Source organism: Mchenga conophoros, linkage group LG12, assembly GCF_057382185.1.
Source record: "Mchenga conophoros isolate Kocher_MC1m ecotype Shallow Benthic linkage group LG12, M_conophoros_male_GT1.1, whole genome shotgun sequence".
Classification (NCBI taxonomy): domain Eukaryota; kingdom Metazoa; phylum Chordata; class Actinopteri; order Cichliformes; family Cichlidae; genus Mchenga; species Mchenga conophoros.
The window spans coordinates 8707442-8725788 of record NC_140537.1 but is presented as its reverse complement, the minus strand read 5'-3'; the positions used below and the strand labels follow the sequence as shown (position 1 = coordinate 8725788).

Sequence of the window (18347 nt, the reverse complement as noted above, 5' to 3'; positions counted from 1 at the left end):
TCCCCAAGTGCAGTCGCAAAAACCATCAAGTGCTACGGCGAAACTGGCTCACATGAGGACCGCCCCAGGAAAGGAAGACCAAGAGTCACCTCTGCTGCTGAGGATAAATTTCTAAGTTGCTGACCCCTGCGCTAGCGTAATATTAGGCATTAGGCAATGTATTTTACAGAGTTGAATGTGAGGGGTAATTGTAAGAATAAATTTGCATTCACCAACTCAACTGATTCAAAATGTAAAATTTCATCGTTTTAGTTTTTGACAGAATCGCTTTAATGTGATGCCAGTGCTTTATTATAAGACTCCACCAAACCCTTGTTGCCTGTATCATTCCTTTGCTATGTCACATGAAAGCTGCTAAGGGAATAGCAAATGGTAAGAAAAATGACTTCCTTCTTAAGATTACAAGCCCAGAGAATAGCAATGTTATTAGCATTTTTAGTCAAGAAATGTTATAGTAATAAATACAAAAAAATGCAGTGGAAAACCTCAAAGTAGCCTCTGTGAATCATGTTTCCTGTACAGCTTATCCAACTAATGACAGTTCCATCTGTGTGCTTTTTCTCTTGCACAAGCAAAACGTCATGAAAGGTCTTTTTCCCCTGAGAGGAACAACACAAGACACACATGTTAAAAATCTCCTCTTGTGTTCATAGTGATCTTTCTCAGTGCCTCCGTGTCTTGTCTAAAAGTTTAGTTTAGCCTCTATTTACTCGCTCATATGAATCCCAATTAGTTTTTTTGCATAACCACAAACCAGTCATGTACTGTGTATCCACTACACCCAGACAAGGTCACCATCGCCACATTTCCAGTCATTATCTTGTTTCATGATTTCAGGCTTTATGCAGTTTTATGTCCTCTGAAGCTGAGACATCAGTGCCTCGGAGCAGAGTGATTAATGTGGTTATCTTTAGGAGTAAATGGAGTATAGGCAGAACAGTGATTTGTAGCTTTCACTCTGGCGGCATCTGCCCTTCCTTGGAGGCAAGTACTAATTGAGGAAACCGTCCTTTATCATTATTTGATGTCTAGGTTATTCTTGGCCGTGTATAAGAGCAGTCTGTTGAGTTAAGCAACATGCTCTCCTTCCAGCCAGACTGAACTCCCTCCCCTTAGCTCGAACTGTCACGTAGCACAAGAATGTTGGTTTGGTTTATGGGATAGTAAGATGTTTATTTAATCTCTAAAGAAAAAAGAAGAGATGATTTTTGACAGTCTTTCACTGCCTGCGGGGTTTCAGGGCACTGTGTATTCTGCTTAGACGTTCAGGGGATCCTTGAATGCATACAAATCAATCATTCGTCACAGATCTGTTGAAGTTACAAACGATGGTGGAAAGCAATTAAATTGGTCATGGAAACTTTGGACGTTTCTTCAGGTGCAGTCGCAAATGTAAACAGTATGGAGTTCCATTTGAACCAAAATAATTTCCACATCTTCACCTTCTATGAATGTTGCTTGTCTCTGTCAGCACAACCGTCCATGAGGGCATACGGTGAAACAAGTTCAGCATAGCCGGGCTCTCTTTGTATTATCCCGATCGGAAATAATGTGTATCATGACATTTGACTTTCTCTTTCATGCTTTTAGCTTCAGTCTCTAGTAAAATAAATGTATTAACCTAATATCATTTATTTCAGATTCATTTTATAGTACCAAATCACAAGGTCCATTTGTTTTGTATTTGTTTTGATTTTCATTTTCATGATGCAGCATTCACTTTTGCAGATTTCAGTAAAATCTTTACTGTGCAGAATGGTTTGTTTTCTGTTTTACAAAGCAAAAAAATGCAGGCTGTACTCATTCAGTCCCTGTTTATCCTTAAGTCACCTCTCTAGCCTTGGCACTGTTTTATCAAGGCACAGCTGTTGCCTGGGAGGAAGTTCTGCCTTTGAAATAAATAAATGTGGGGAACTAATGTTTCTATGTTGAATGACTTTGACATGGCAGATAAATCTACTTCAATTTTGGCCATTGGTGGAGATGTGGAATAGGAAAAAGGTATCAGACATACATATTTTCCTGCTGAAATAGAATAGTGAAGATTATAATTTTATATGGTCATCCCTAAGGTAATAAATTGAAATCCTCATCTAAAATGAACAACTTATTTATTTCCATGATAGAACTTTTTGTTATAGTCAGGAGAATAAAGGCAAATGTAGAACAATGCACTGTTGAGATAAGATATAAGGAAGGGTTCCTGTCACATAAACAAAAGCTATAGTGTGGAATATTTGAAGTATAATTAAAAAATGAAATAAAGATCTGTGTGTGCAAAGCTATGTTTGGGAACGTTAACATTAGCTCACAGATTTAGTGCCACAAATCTATGAGAGGTTTGTTACTTTATCCTACATCCTGACTACATCCTTATTCTATGTGAGATTTTTCAACCATCTCCCAAGACACAACCTAGTTGTGTACCAGAGTATAGTCAGAGTGTATACACCTCTGATTTGGTAGTTTGAGGGACCAATATTCACTCTATTTTCCTGATAAAAAAAAAAAAATCTCCTTAGCAACTAGAAACACTATGTTTGCCAGCTAATTGCTAACTCTGCCTGTTGGCCATTTGGTGAAAAGCAAGTAGAGTATAGTAATAAGAGCTTTTGGAAACAGATGGAAACAGCAGCCTTTCCCTGTAGGGAGCAGAAATAATGACAGTGAAGGTAAAAGTAGGCTGTAAAATGAAAACTGAAAGCTTCTAAAAAGCCCAGTAGCTGCAGAGATGGAGCTACATTTTAAAACATACAGTCAAAAAAAAAAAGATTCACAATTTTGGATAACAATCATATTTCCAAATGTTAAAGATACGTACATATCCCCCAACATACGTACACACATTCAAGCATACATTCTTTCCTATGGTCATTGATACATTTGTGCACGCGATCCAAGCATGGCACGATCCAAACCCAAAGTTAAAGCACACATTTAATTTCCAATTGACATTACTCTGCAATTCAAGTACTTTTCACCAAATGAAAACAAGAAGCTTGCTTTTTCTCATGCACCTGACAAGACTGGCCTTCTTTAGTCTCAGAAACTATGCTCCTCTAAAGCAGCACTGCTTTTGGACTGGGTCATAGCCTTTAAAACGATCTCATATCAACAGTTACATGTGCATGACTATGCTGCTCTCTATTTATGCATGACAGAAAAAGCCTCCTTAAATAAAATACTTAAGGAAACCAACATTAAATGACATGATGTTTTGTCTAAGCTAGTGTGGTACTGCCCGAGTCTTGAACTAAACTGCTAGGGCCTGTGGCTGATGATCATGTAGACATGAGGCATCTGGAAAGAAGTAGCAGTTTGTTAATTGCTTCCTCCTGCATGTGTACAGTATGGTGTTTGTGGATTTAACTGGGACAGGCTAAAACATGTTGCACATTTTGCCATAGAAACCCTTTGATGCCTTTGGCTTCTAAAGCCAGAAAAACCTGTAAGAAGGCAGTCGGCCACGGTGATTAGGCTTAATAAGATAATTCACTGTAAAAATGTTTGTGCAGTTTGGGGAAGATTTATAACCAGTGCAGACAGAGCACTGCTGAGCAGCTGTACAGGGGGTAAGAGTCTTTGATTATGCATAATGTAACACAGGAATAGCTATTTCAAGACAGATGTGGTATATAGCTTGGGTTACACTATTGAAGTCTTTTTTGGCAAAAAAAAAAAAAGTTGGGTTTTTTTCTGTGCAATGACATTTTTCTGACTATTCTAACCTTGTAGTAACACTCACCAACCTTGTGGTCCTCTATATGATACATCTGGCTTCTCTCTCATTTCCTGTCAAGTTGCCACAGCAGATGGATCATGTGGTGCATGGATGAAGCATATTTGGCAAAGATTTTACAATGGAAGCCCTTTGTGATAAAGGCTTTCCATTTTTGGGGACTTGGGACCAGTACTAGGAGTAAACTAGCTTGTGAACCCATAGGCTGTGTTTGTGTCACTTTCCAGTCTCAAACCTTGGTGTCCACTAAACAGGGTAATTTCCATTGACCAAAATTATTAAGAACCAACATTTAAGGAACTGTGAAAAATAAGAGCAGAAGTTAGCATCTGAAATCTGTTTGGTATCTCAGTTCCTCAGTTGCCTGTGATACTGTAATCTGCAAATAAGTGTTATCGTTCACAAGTATTGTTTATGATCTAGTGTTTGAAGTATCCCCAACTGGTCACGGCAGATGGCTGCCTCTTCTTGGGCCTGGTTTTGCTAGACTTCTGCTTCTTCCTGTTAAAAAGACGTTTTTCCTTCCCACAGATGGTTGTTTGATTATTGGGGTTTTCTTTCTATTATTGTAAGGGTCTTTAACTTACGACAAAATGAAACTTGAGGCAAATGTTGTGGTGATTTGGTGCTTTTTAAATAAATTGAATTGAATGTGTTGCATATCTCATTCTGGTGGCTGATATATTGAAAAGGTCTGCTTCCAGTATTCTGAATATTCATTGCGAATGTATAACATTATGACTTTGATGGCAAAATAAAGACCCAGCTTTACATTGCTGGCGCTTAACTGAGCTATGTAAAGACAGGCAAACAGATCGTCAGTTAGCAGTGAGCTTTAGCTAACCTGTGGCTAACTTTATTTGTATTCAGCAAGCTGTATGCTCACTGCACCATCTTCATTTTCATTCTGAAATAGAGACTGCACTCTCATGGGAAATCGTTACCATGTGATTTGATTACATAGCAAATTCTATTTGGTTGCAAACCCCCCTACTAACAGGAAGCTAAATTAACGAATTATCTTACACAGTGTATAGGCTATCATTATATATTGCTGAGATCTGGAAGTTAGTTTTTGGGCAGAGATGTGTCTCTGTGGGTCTATGCATGGTGGTTTAGTCAATAATGTAAGCTTTTGCTGGGAGTGCTGATAATTCCATGAAAGAAAAGTTACAATACATTTGGGAAAAAGCTTTCGAATGTGTGTTTACTGTGGCTGTTGCATCTTTCCACTTCAAAAATCAACAACATATGTTACATGCCCACAAGGCCCAAACTTTAGCATAAAGAAAAGTGCAAGTTGCTGTTTAAAAAGAAAGATTGTTTTTGCTTTTTTTGTGCTTTTATTTATTTATTTTTTGTTTGTTTGCTTTTTAAATGTTGTTTCTCAATATATTGTCTACAGAATCTTGACATTCATGTAGAGGATGTGCAGATTCGAGCCATTCTGTCATCCTACCGTAAGCGGATCCCTGTGATGGAAGGCTACGTGGAGGTCAAAGATGGTGGCAAATGGAAGCAGATCTGTAACAAAGACTGGACCCAGTTTAACAGCAGAGTGATCTGTGGCATGTTTGGCTTCCCCGGGGAGAGGAAGTACAATCCCAGAGTCTACAAGTGAGTATGTGTGGTCCTGGGTGGTTCAAAGAGCAGAGCAGAGTTTAAACTTTAAATGACTAAAGGGCACTTATATAGAAATTCAGGATATTAAAAGGTATGTCAGAATAATGTGGCTACTGTTTCAATGCTGTGACTCAGTGGGTGTTTTGTTGGGTACAGAAAAAAAATGCATCTGCAGGAGACTGGATGACAGATGGCAAATCCTAATTTTTTTTTCCTCTTTTTTTCTGTGCCACAAATTGGTAATTACATCTTTAGCAAACTCCCCTCGGTGCCTCACATGGATGAAAAATATATATAATTACATATATATAGATTTGGTAGATTTCTCAACCAGCACGTGCAGATCACTGCTGCGAAATTCATCTAAGTCTCAAACTGTAGAGTACAGCAACGTGGAAGGGGGGCTGAAAAAATTCAAATGAATACATCATCATTACAGTGTTTGACCAAATCCAACATGAGTGACTAACCTCAATCACTTCATTACTCTGGCAGCTCAGTACACCGACTGGGTTAGACTTCTGCGGAGGCTTGATAAATTTCAGGTTCTTACTGAAATCTTTGTGGATTGTGTATCTTTATCTTCTTCTTTCTGCTGCTCCCCTTACGGGTCAACACAACAGATCATCTGCCTTCATGTCACTCTATCCTTAGCATCCTGCTCTGTCACACCATCCTCTGTATATCGTCCCTCACTACATTCATGGATTTTTTGTGTTCACTCCCTTTTTTCTCCTGCCTGACATCTCCATATTCAACATCCTTGGTCCAATACATTAAATATACCTCCTCTGCCAATGTATCATCTCAGCCTTTTCTCTTTAACTTTGTCTCCAAACTTTTTGACCTGAGCTATCCCTCTGGTGGTCCTGGTGCTCTCAAAGAAAATCTTAGCATCTTCACCTTTGACATCTCCAGCTCGAACTCCTGTCTTACTGCTGTCCTTCTGTCACAAATCAACCCTGACACCCATCTCCATCCACTCCACCCTACCTGCAATGTCTTCCTCACCTCTCTTGTACTCTGCTGGTTGCTTTGGATGGTTGACCCCAGGTATTTTAACTCATCTACCATCACTACCTCTGCTCCTTGCAGCTTTATTGTGCATCTCTATCACAACACCTAAAATTTTCCAGTAATTATCAAGAAAGAAAGCAAAACGCCCAAAGCCAAACCCAGGAAATGATTTGCAGTTCATTCAGCGTTGTGTTTCAACCACATATACTCCAAATGCAAAAAGTACAGATGCAACAATTGAGTCAGCTGGTTTATTATCAGCCATGGCACATACAAATAATCTGGCCCATACTTTTTAGTAATTTTGATTAAAACTAATAATATATATGATAATAAAGAAAATCATATATATTATTTTCCTGGGTTCTCATTTGCATGAAATAGAGATAAAGAAAACTTGCCAGTTATCTGGCTGTTCAGATTATATATATCTGCTCTCCTCTCTCTAACCTTCCTCAATCCACACACCACCCCCTACAGTCAGCCTATGTAGTAATCAGCCTATACTACTATGTGACTGGCTGGCTTTTGGAAACCTTGAAAGGCTACAAACACAAACAGAGGCTGGATGTCAACTGCTTGTGCACTTCCATCATCCAAACTATACCAATGGTCAGTCCAACAACCCACTAAACAACCCTAACCCATCCTTAACAGCAAAGGCTAAAATGTGGACAGCTGCTTCTGGGAACTCTCTGCTCCGAACTCATTAGCAATGTTAAAATTCACAAATGTGAACTGCAGCATTGTTAATGAGTTCAGAACAGGCTGAGATCTTGTGAAATCTCTCCATAACACCTTCCTTAAAAACTGTATATAGTAAATGAAATTCAGAAAAGCACGACATGTCCCTGTTAAATATTCTGTTTTCACACCTATAATAGATATATCAAAGCTTAATGTTCAGTATTGCAGTTTAGGCATTGTATTGCAATGTGCCAGGACCAAGCATTGTAAACAATGGAATAATCTTTAATCCTCTAATGTGTGTCCCATTACATTCCTGACATTACAGGCCTTTTACAGCAAAATTCGTGCCTGACTCCTGTATTTTCAGTATAGGTGCATTACAAAAAAGTTTTGCAGTGTGCGAGGAACTGCTGAGAAATCTAAATCTTGCTGACATTAGGCCAAATGGCCACAAGTTAATCATGGTGTACCACAAAACTTCAGGCACTCAAGTTAACCTTAAATTTACTGTCTGGCTGAGTTGGAAGTCTCCCCTCTGCTTTAGGTAACCAAAGCAGAGTGCAGCAGCTTCCTAACTTTCCATCTACGTGTCAGCCTGCTTTGGCCACAGTGTACTTTCACAGGCTGACATTATAAAATAAATGTGACAGTTTCATAATCCTGAATTTGTCTTTTGGTTTCTGGTTATTGTGACTTAGCAGAACAGCTTGGCATTAGTATTATAGATCAAAAGATTATAAAATACACACCTTATTAAAAAGCTATAAGGGGAGTACCCCCACTAGGGACTTGAGACAGCAGTTAAAACTGACTTGAGGCTATAACGTTGTTGCACACAAAAATGATTGAGTAACTGCTAGATCTGTAAGTTAACTTATATTCTAAATTATTTGACAATGAACATGGAAATTGAAAGAACAAAGGGCTGCATGCTTAATCTCTTGAAAAGTTCTTAGACATTAGATCTTACAATGTCTTGATGCATGTTCAATCATCCAAGTAAGTAAATTCCAGAAAGTTGATTCTTGATGGTGCGTTTTCAGTGGTAGAACTGTTTAGTCACTCATCCTGTTGACTTCTTCATAGAGTGAATAAATGAATTAATAAATGATGAAAATAATCAACTTTCTGCGACGTACTTACCTGGATGATTCATCAAGACATTGTAAGAACTAATGTCTAGAAACTTTTCTCTTGCGTTTAGTATGTCTAAAGATGACACTAAGGAAGATTGTTTAGTCTTCGGGGTTGTCACCAATGACAACTTAGGTCTCCCATGGTTAATATTAGGGCAGGAGATAAGAACATGCAACATTTTAAACATTTATCCTAATCTTAAGAGCGAGAACAGGATGAAATGAATCAATAGTCTGACTTTACTCCTAGTTTGGTTCATGTTCAGTGTCCACTTTGTATATAGATAGTGACTTTATAAAACTGTTTTACAACACAGAAGTCTGCTATTTGCACAAGCTGAGTTATTAATCATTGTAATTAAATCACGAGACATAAAAAAACCATTTGTTTATTCACTGCAAACATAATAATTAATTTGGGGTTGAAAAGTTGTAGTGAAGGATGACATTAACCTTAACGTTAATTAAGTCTTGAAAATCGTAACTTGACAATGACCCTTTTTAATGAGATTTTATGAAAGTAAACTTTCACAGCTTTAGGACAACTACTTTATTAAATCGTTAGTCCTTTAAGGCAGCACTGGTATTCATCGCATATGTGTTCAAATTGCTTTAGAGGCAAAGCTCATCTTTGGGCTGCTCCTTTGGACTTTCCTTCTCGCCAGCAGCAAATGAAAACTAAACGCTGTCTGTCCTGTTGTAATCTGGTCTTTCACATAGGCTGCATAGACTGTATTTAACCTGATTCAGTTGCCGCTGCTGCTGCTGAGAGAAGCTACAAGAAATGTCAGTAAACACCTCAACCATCTCAGATTAGTGACTAGCTACAGTAGCAAACTGTGCTGTCTCCATTCCTGTTTGCTTTGTACACCTCAGACTTTCAACTTTACAACTTCAGGTCATACCACCTACAGAAACTGTCTTGACGATTCTTCAGTGGTTGGATGTATACGGTGGGCAGTCATGGCCTTGCACCTGGCAGTAGTATGTAGATATGTCATGTTTTAATAAGCAGATAGTGACACGAACATGTACAGTGGAACTTCAGTGAACTGTGGAGATGGCTGTTAATTCTTTGTGACTGTAACACCTCCCTTATCACAGATTGTTATTGCACCTGTTGTTTATATAAAAATCTTGAGTAGTGCAGCTCAATGCTCTCAAATAAGACAGAAGTAGTAACATTGTGTTATACCTAGTTGAAAATTCTTCTCATCTCCTTTATCTGTGCAGGATGTTTGCTCGCAGGAGAAAGCCCACATACTGGGACTACTCTGTCAACTGCACTGGCAATGAAGCACACTTGTCCAGCTGTAAACTGGGCCAGGCTGTACTGGAGAAGTCCAATGGGACCTGCCCTAGAGGATTGCCTGTGGTGGTGAGCTGCGTGCCTGGTAAAGACTTTGCCCCAACACTCATGATGGGATTTAGGAAGGCCTTCCGACAAGAGGTAAAAAACCCCACATTGTGTCAGTACAACAAGCGATGTAACGATAAGTGGGTGCTGCATGAATGGTGTGAACAAACTGAAATGGTAAACAAAGCTGACATAGGAAATAGCTGCTCGAGTTCAGCTCGGTTCACTGGCTCTGATATAGAGGGTGAATGCATGAAATGTTTTGGTTCGATGTTAAGCAAGGATGGCTCCATGTCGCTTGGTGAACTGCAGCTGGAGCTGCTTTGGAAATGCCTTTGTCAAAATTAGTTACTGTCATCTCAGAGTTTAAAAAATGGCCCAGTCTTGTAAAACTCTCAGGGCAGGGAAAGAACAGCAGCACCAGTGTCAACTATTATTCTTTCTTTAAGTATAAGACCCAGAATTAGTAAGGCTGTATCTTTGGGGTAGTTTTCATACTTTATTTAAATTTTATTCTCTAAGAAATTCAGGACGATAAGGATATGACTCAAACAAGCCCTCCCCAAAAGCACTGTGTAGTAGCATAAGTGAGTGCTCAGGCTGACTTCATGAATTCTAAATGTAATTCACAAAGGCTAATCACTGTTTCCTGAAGGCGTGATTCATTCTCTGCTCAGATGTAAGAATCTAAAATGGAAAATGTAATCTTTTTCTTTCTGATGCTTTGGCTACAAATCTTTTGTCTTGCAGCAGGGACAGCTGAGCAGATGCACTCTTTACTCGCAGGGTTAGAGCTGCCCTGTGGAGTTCTCTCGAAAACACGCAAAAATTAGATTTATATTTACTGCTATTTGACAACATTCATAGAAAGCAAGCAGATAAAGTCAAAATGTGTTTCCATCCTCATAAATGATTTTTTTAAACCTTAATGTTCATTCCTACTCCATCACTGCCATCTGTAGTAAAAGTCTGTTGAAGCTCCAAACTCCTCTGCTTGCAGATAAGATTATATTTGAAAATATCTCAAATCTGCCACAGTTGGAGATTTCGGCCACAACATTTCAGCTACGAGCTGTTGTTAGAGAGGATTTCACCTCACACCTTACGTTTTAGACATAATACTGCTGACTTTAACTTCATGGCCTCACGACAGTGTTAATTTTGATGTTCACTATAGCCGTTTGCTGTTCTTTTCTTTTTGTCTCTGTCAGCAAGATTAAGGAAAGTCGAATTTCAACTAAGTTAGTGAATAGGTGTATCATGGGAAATCACCGACACATCCCATTTTTATGATGAAGACATAGGGCACTTTCTTAAAAATAATATATATCGTTATCACAAATTTTCAAATGTATATCGTGATAAATATTTTTGGTCATGTCGCCCTGCTCTACTGTGGGGTAGAAAGGCCTCTGCCATTGCTGGTTCTTGACTTGCAGAATAGTTTTGGTTGTTGTGCCATCATCGCTTACTAAAACAGTTACTCCTGCATTCAAACCATCATTTTACAGTTGTTGGTGTTTCGGGTCAGTGTATGAGTTTTTCAGCTGTGTCCTCAGTACTAGGGATTCATACACACACAGGAAAGTGCAGGAAAGCCCTTCTATGTGGCTATATGATTCTTCCACATTTGAAGTGACATATAAAAGTGACATATAAAAAAAATACTAAACTTGCAGTGGTTTTTTAGCTAACGTTATAGTGAAAGATTTATCGTTTGGGGTTATAAGTACCCCCAGTAACAACTCTGTTAGGGGCACATGAGCCAAAAACATATTCTGAGAGTATGGACTCAGTGTTAGAGTTTAGGGCTGAGAATACTAATTCTACCCCAAGGGAAAGGCAAATATGAGTTTTTGGGGAAAAATGTAAATGGTTTTTGATGTGTGTTGAGTTAAAATGAGTGTGTTCCCTGATTGCCAAGCCTCGGGAGAACAATTTAATTAAAACACAAATTTGATATTCTGATTGCCTAGACAGAATTAGGGCTAGGGTTAGGTTTGTGGTCCTCTGATGATCCAACCATCCGACATCTTTGCAGCAGCGGAGGCTGCTTTAAATATTCAGTTAGGTCAGGGTGTAAACTTGGGCATTTACACTTTCGACCATGTGTAGAAAATCAATGCATTTAAATTAGAAAATAATCCACAGCAAGACTGTTTCGACCACGTGGCTTTCAGTTTGTTCATCCTCCACAGCTTTTCATTTTGAACACTTGAATCCCTGCCAGCTCTGCAGAGGTCGTTCTTGTCCTCACTCTGACATCTGACCTCAACAGTAGGTAAAGAAGCCCATTTTCTCACTCGCACCCTCTTAAGATGTCAGGGGTCATGAATTCTTCTTAGCTTAGTTTGACAGTAAGCCAAGAAGAATTTATCTCTGCGTGGCTTCATTCATGGTCTAATGTGAGGTCGGAGCTTGCAGGCATCCTGTCACGTTCCACAGATGGTGGATGGATGGGAGTGGTGTCCCTGACATCATGATCCAAATGGTCCAACACACTCTGCAGATCTGACTCAAAAGAATTATATCCTTAAACCCAAGTTTAAAAATTTGAAAAACAAAACAAAAATAAACAAAAGCACTCCACAAGCGCAAACTTCCACCAAGGCAGCTCATTTTCTATGTACTATTTACTTTTAAGAGAATAGTTTTGTATTTTCTGTATATTTATTTGGTTTTCTTTGTTCTTTCAAAACCTCTTTTAAGTTTTTAGTGCAGGAAACCCATTTTAATATAACTGTCTTACTTTTGAAGGTAATCCTTTTATTATTATTATTCATTTATGTGGCTATGAAATATAAAAATCTTACATTAATTTACATGCTTAGTAATATAAAAGATGCAATCAATCACAAATTACATTGAAATTGTTATGTACTTAGAGATCTATCGCTGCCAGCATGTTAGACTTTCTGGTAAGAGAAAGTTTTTCTTATGTTATTGTATTCTACTGTCTACTTACCAATTTGAAAAAATAAAAACAAAATAAACCAAACTTTGTATAGCGCTTTTCTAGTCCCTAAGGACCCCAAAGCACTTCACACTACATTCAGTCATTCACCCATTCAGACACAGGCGATGGCAAGCTACATTGTAGCCACAGCTGCCCTGGGGCGCACTGACAGAGGCGAGGCTGCCGGACACTGGCGCCACCGGGCCCTCTGACCACCACCAGTGGGCAAACATGGGGTTAGTATCTTGCCCAAGGATATTTGGCAGCCAGGAGGCAGCCTGGGATCGAACCACCGACCTTCTGATTAGTGGCTGACCTGCTCTGCCGCCTGAGCTACAGCCACCCCCAATATCCACATTCCTCTGGCTATGATTAGTTTTTTTTGCATTGTGCCACCACAGGGATGACATCAGGGTCTCGGTCTCATCTTGGAACTCCAACACATTCTAAACATTCTCACTGCAGGTTGAGAGTTCGTGACCCTAGAGCATAGGTGTCAAACTCTGGCCCGCGGGCCAAATTTGGCCCGCAGCCTAATTACATTTGGCCCGCAAAGCCATACCAAATTACTATTAGAGCTGGCCTACTGGTATTATACAACTAATATATATATTGTTTATTATTAAGCTTTGCTTGTTCCATATTCAGTTTTTCAGCAAAACTTGTTTGAGTCCATAAGAAAAGATTCATTCTTATATCTGGAGGAAGATTTTTTTTTTTTTCAATAAATATTAATAAATGTTCCAGTTTTGAATTTTGGCCCACTGTGTATTTGAGTTTGACACCCCTGCCCTAGAGGATGGGGACAGCATTTTGAAGTATTTGGCATGGTCGTTCAATCCTTACCAATGGCTTTATGCACAGTGGCAATGTTGCCAATGAAAAGGAAGTCACTTTCATTGGGTGAACATCGCTGGCATGAAGGGGAATATCTCTTCATTACCAATATGTTGGAAGTTGTTTTGAGTCAAACATACACATGAAGGCCTGTGTCTAGAAAACTCATATTTACCCAAGCAGCTTGTCTCCTTCCAAAAATATCTGTAACATACCTGTCTGCTTTAATGGTGTAAATGATATTGAACAAATTGGACGACTTTCTTTTTTTTACCCCAAGCATTAGAAGTTGGGCTGGTGTTAGTGTTATTTTGACAAGATGGCTGCTATGTAACAACATACATAAAAGAGTGTGACTTCCTGCATTGTGACACTCATTAAAATTTACTGTCCTAAGCCACTGAAGCCCTTCTGTCGGTTTTGACGATGTGGTGTCCAACAGCCTGCCACCATCATGGTCACAGTTTGTGTGTCCTTGTACCACTGCTGATACTTGCTGGTCAGGAGTGTCTCTAAGGTTTTATACCTGCCCGTGTCCTAGAGTAAACCGGTGCCTCACTTACCCTGATCCTGACATTTATCTATGTGTCACATTTTTAGACTAATGATTGTTTTATGGTTCTAATGTTAATGTTAATAGTGCTGAGGAAATCTGAGTGAAAACTTATTCCAGAGCCCACACATAAAGATGTCTGGGTTTTCTCCTTGTGAATACAAAGCTCAGTAAACCAGATTTCCAAACCGTGCTTTACTTGTAAAATTAAACACTTTCAGTTTATGCAAACAGTTAATGGGAGAATCACATTAATAGCTTGTTCTATAAACATAAAACCACCCAGTCTGCTGCCTCTGCTCTCTCATCACAGAGAAGGAAAAGTTCAGCTTTTAGGGTTTTGAAAGTACTAGAATAACTCAAATATGTGATTTTTGTTTTTTGGATAGTTCCGTTTTTACAGTGACCTCTTTTTGCGGTGTTTGTGTTTGTCGTCTTCAGCAACCATTGGTTCGTCTCCGTGGTGGGGCCATCGTAGGCGAGGGGCGAGTGGAGGTGTTGAAAAATGGAGAGTGGGGCACCATATGTGATGACAAGTGGAGCCTGCTGTCTGCCACAGTGGTGTGTCGAGAGCTGGGCTTTGGTACAGCAAAGGAGGCTCTGTCTGGAGGTCGCCTTGGACAAGGTATACTGGTTTTATATCATTTATTTTTATTAAAAAAATACTGACAGATTGTTTTCATGCCTGCTCATTGATTGGGACTTCACAGTAGTGAAAGGTCTGAGAAAAGGAAACAAATGCATAAAATTATACCAGTAATGCAACCAATGAGGGAAGCAGAAGGACATGAAATGTGAGCTGCACGAACCAAGGAAAAAAAACAAAAAACGATGGGCTGATTACAAAGTAGACCTGAAAATAACCCATGACACCGAGCTCCAAACGACTTTACTCCTGGAACAAATGTCTGTGTATATTTCCTACATGGCACAGAATGGAAGGGCTTGACTGTGGAGCAAAACCACATATCCCAAACATTTCAGAGAAGTAATTCTAGCCTTTAAACTTTTCTGCTTATATCACCCTTTTGCAGCCAGAGGAACATGAACTCATAGACAAGGTTTTAAAATCTGCCCTTAGTTTGCATGTTTGCATGTTTTCATGTCACAGTGGCATTTTGTCAGCTGTTTAGTGGTAATGCAAGAAACTAACCACAACACTGAAAAATGTAGTGCAATTACAACTGTACATGTTTATGTTGGGGATTCATCTCTTAAACAGGCCCACTAAATGTTGGCCCATTGCTCATTGTAGCTCCATTTATCTGCTTCACCAACACTTCACTAGCACAGCTAAAACAACAGTTCTGCTGTTTTAGCTGTTAAATTGGCCACTGGATAGTCACGATCTTTGCTGGGTAGAAGGTTTGAATATGAAAAGAATACCATCACAATTTAAAGACCTGTGTGACATGATAATGATGCAGCCATAGCTGCTCAAACATACTGTTCAAACATAACTTTGAAATGTTTACAGAAGATACCTGAAAGGTTAAGCCACTCTATACTACGCCCCACACCCCAAAAAGTACAGAGTGCTTGTAAGATGAGGAAATATTATTTTTCCAGTAAATTACCAAGACATTAGGCTGTACTTAAAATTACTTATGAGTACATAGAATTACCTAAAATATAATTTGTCTCTTTTCCTGTAAAATCCATGAATTTAAGCAATACTTGAAATTGCTTATGCACGACCTAAAATTACTGATTCGCTTCTTAAAATTATTTACAGAATGCTTAAATTTAGCTACAGCAAAATTATTTCTTTGTTTCCGGTAAAAATCAGACTTGTTACCCCCTTATTCTAGTGTCCCTACCTTTTAAGTATTGGTAGGTAAATATAATTACAGCACATTGTAATTTCAATCAAAATAAATAAACAGATTAAAAGTGTTTTAACTAAAATGCATAGAAATGACATTTATTTACAGTGGAATGACACCCTTAGTTGCAGGCCATATTATGTCATATTATATTAAGTGTTACCAGTACATTTAATCAATCTTTGACAAAAAATATTGATTAGAAGTGCGTAACATTTTAAAATAGTATTGCAGCTATTGCATAATATGAGCTTTTAAAGAGTAAGTTCAATCAGATCTTTACTGCCTAAGTATTGATACAGTTTACTTGAACCAGATTGATCGCGCTACTGTACGGTGCAACATTGAGCTCCACTTTCTTTGGTAGCCAAGAGGTTAAACATTTTTGTGGCAGAAACCCTTCATACAGATATTAGATTAATATGAGTGCACTATGTTAATTGTTGATGTACACTTTACTTTTCTTATCCTGTTTAAAAATGGTGAAATAATGATTTTTTCATGTCGTACTTCTTGGAGTGGGCAAATATATTGAAATGTACACAGCAAAGTTTGTGATTCTTGTCTTTTGTTTTGTTTGGGGTTTTTTTCCACTGACTGCTCATTTTCAGTGGAGGCTTTTATTGTGAGCAGCTTCACTTTAAGGTTTTCATAACCTGCACGAGCTGCGTTATGCCACTGGCAGGTTTGGAAGTCAGCAGCACACACCTAACAAAAATGTGGCACAAACACACTTCTAACTTAAACACGCAGCAGATATCTCACCAATGTTCAAGTGTATTAAACACACAGCTTACTTGTTTTTCAGCATATAAGGTGGAAAAATCACATTTTCTCTAGTAGTGTGTGGATACCTGGCAACAAGAAGAACATTTCTTCAGAAAAGGCAGGGACATGCTGTACACTGCTGCACATTCCAGTCACGTTAGACGTGGAAAAATTTGAAACGAAGAGAAAGTAGCTTTTTCCATCAGGGTTTCTCATCACTGCCTTTAATGTTTCATGGAAAATAGAAGTCAGCCCAGATAGTAATTCTACACCATAAGACAAAGGGAAAATTGGAAATAAATATGTTATAGTTATAAAGACATAACATACAAGTCAGACTTGAACAATTAATACTTTGTGTCTGTGGAGCAGACTGAGCTGATCTGCAGGTTAAGTGGCTTTACATTTGTGCTTACAGGGCCTCAGAAATCATCAGGCAATGTGATGTGTAGTTGCTGTTGTGGAACTGTTCTAGTTGTTGAGTTGTTTGATTTATTGATCCTCTTGTATGTATGACCTTCTGTTTCCATGCTTAGCTGACTTAGTCTTTCCTATTTAGCTCCGTGGTCTGCTTCTTTGTATGATTAGTTTGTAAAGGAACCCTGGGCATATGTGGGGTTTTTGCTTTTTTTAACTTACTATTAGACTACACTCTCTAAACAAAAGTGACTGAAATAGAATTAAAACAAAAAGATTTGCAGATTTATTTTGGTTTTGGACCATTAGACCAGGTCTTGACAAGAATCTCTGTATATTTAAATTCATGCTTTCCTTAGTTCTGTCCAGTCTGAGCTGCTAAAAGCAGCAAATTCTTTGCTCTGCAAATTCTTTTAAAGGACTTCTGACACTTTTAGATGGACTGCTGCTGCTCCTGATGGGTTTTAGTGGTTCTAAAACTTCTTCCATACTTCATGGAAGAAAGAGGACAAACAGAAACTCTCTAACCCTCAGTGGTTTAAGTCATCATCAGTGAATATCTATTTTTTTGTTTCTTTAAAACGTTGTTCTTCCACGTCTTGCCTATCAGGAGATATTCTAACAGATGCTATTAACTGACTGTTTTTTACAAAAAGCCTTTTTTGCTTTTCTTCAAAACACGGGTTAAGGGTTTGACCAACACAGCATGTTGTGGAAGCTGTAGGGTTGTTGTCTTCACCGATGAAGCATTAGACCTCACAGTGTTACAATATCACTGTTTGGTAGAACATGATTATGTCCATCCATCCATTTTCTTCATTTTATTGTGTTATGTCACAGTAACAGCAGGGTCACAGAGAGGTCCAGTGTTTTTTTTGTTGTTTTTTTTTTATTCCTCTTCTTGGATCGTGATGTGCTACCACGTTAAATTTGATCTATAATCACCCCAACGAGTTTTGGGCATACTCTGGGTCTCCTACTGCAATGCTTCAGCTTTCTCCTTTCTACAGCAAGGAGCAGCAGCTCTCCTCAAGATGTCTAAGCTCTTACACATACGTAAGGCCGAGCCCTGCCACCTATGTGTGTAACAATGTAATAAGTTTGCAGAAAAACTGGTGCCAATCCATGGAGAGATCACTGGTGCATCTCAGAGCCAACATAGACAGGCAACAGTTCAAACTCTTATACGATCCAATCAATCAAAACTGATCATTATGGATTTCAAAATCGTATTTGTTTTTCATATGTACCTATTTTCAGTGATTAATAGCAGGAAATTAACTCGGCATATCATTCTTTTCTTTCCCTTTTTTTGCCATAATTTTCAACTAACCTATATTTGACGACAGCATAATAAAACTGGAAATTCTGGTTTTAGTGTGCCACCACAATATTTTCAGTAACCCCCATATAGCCACCTCTACGAAA

At 38.6% G+C, this 18347-nt stretch overlaps 1 protein-coding gene across 1 annotated transcript in view; it reads left to right on the top strand.

The window, feature by feature from the left end:
• The window catches only part of LOC146562110 (lysyl oxidase homolog 2B-like), a 47359-nt gene that overhangs the window by 13455 nt on the left and 15557 nt on the right, over positions 1–18347 (top strand). Inside the window, exons 4-6 of the mRNA XM_085293585.1 lie at positions 5145–5356; positions 9439–9655; positions 14350–14533. Of these exons, the coding sequence (XP_085149711.1) occupies positions 5145–5356; positions 9439–9655; positions 14350–14533 (613 nt within the window). The remainder of the gene's footprint in view (positions 1–5144; positions 5357–9438; positions 9656–14349; positions 14534–18347) is intronic.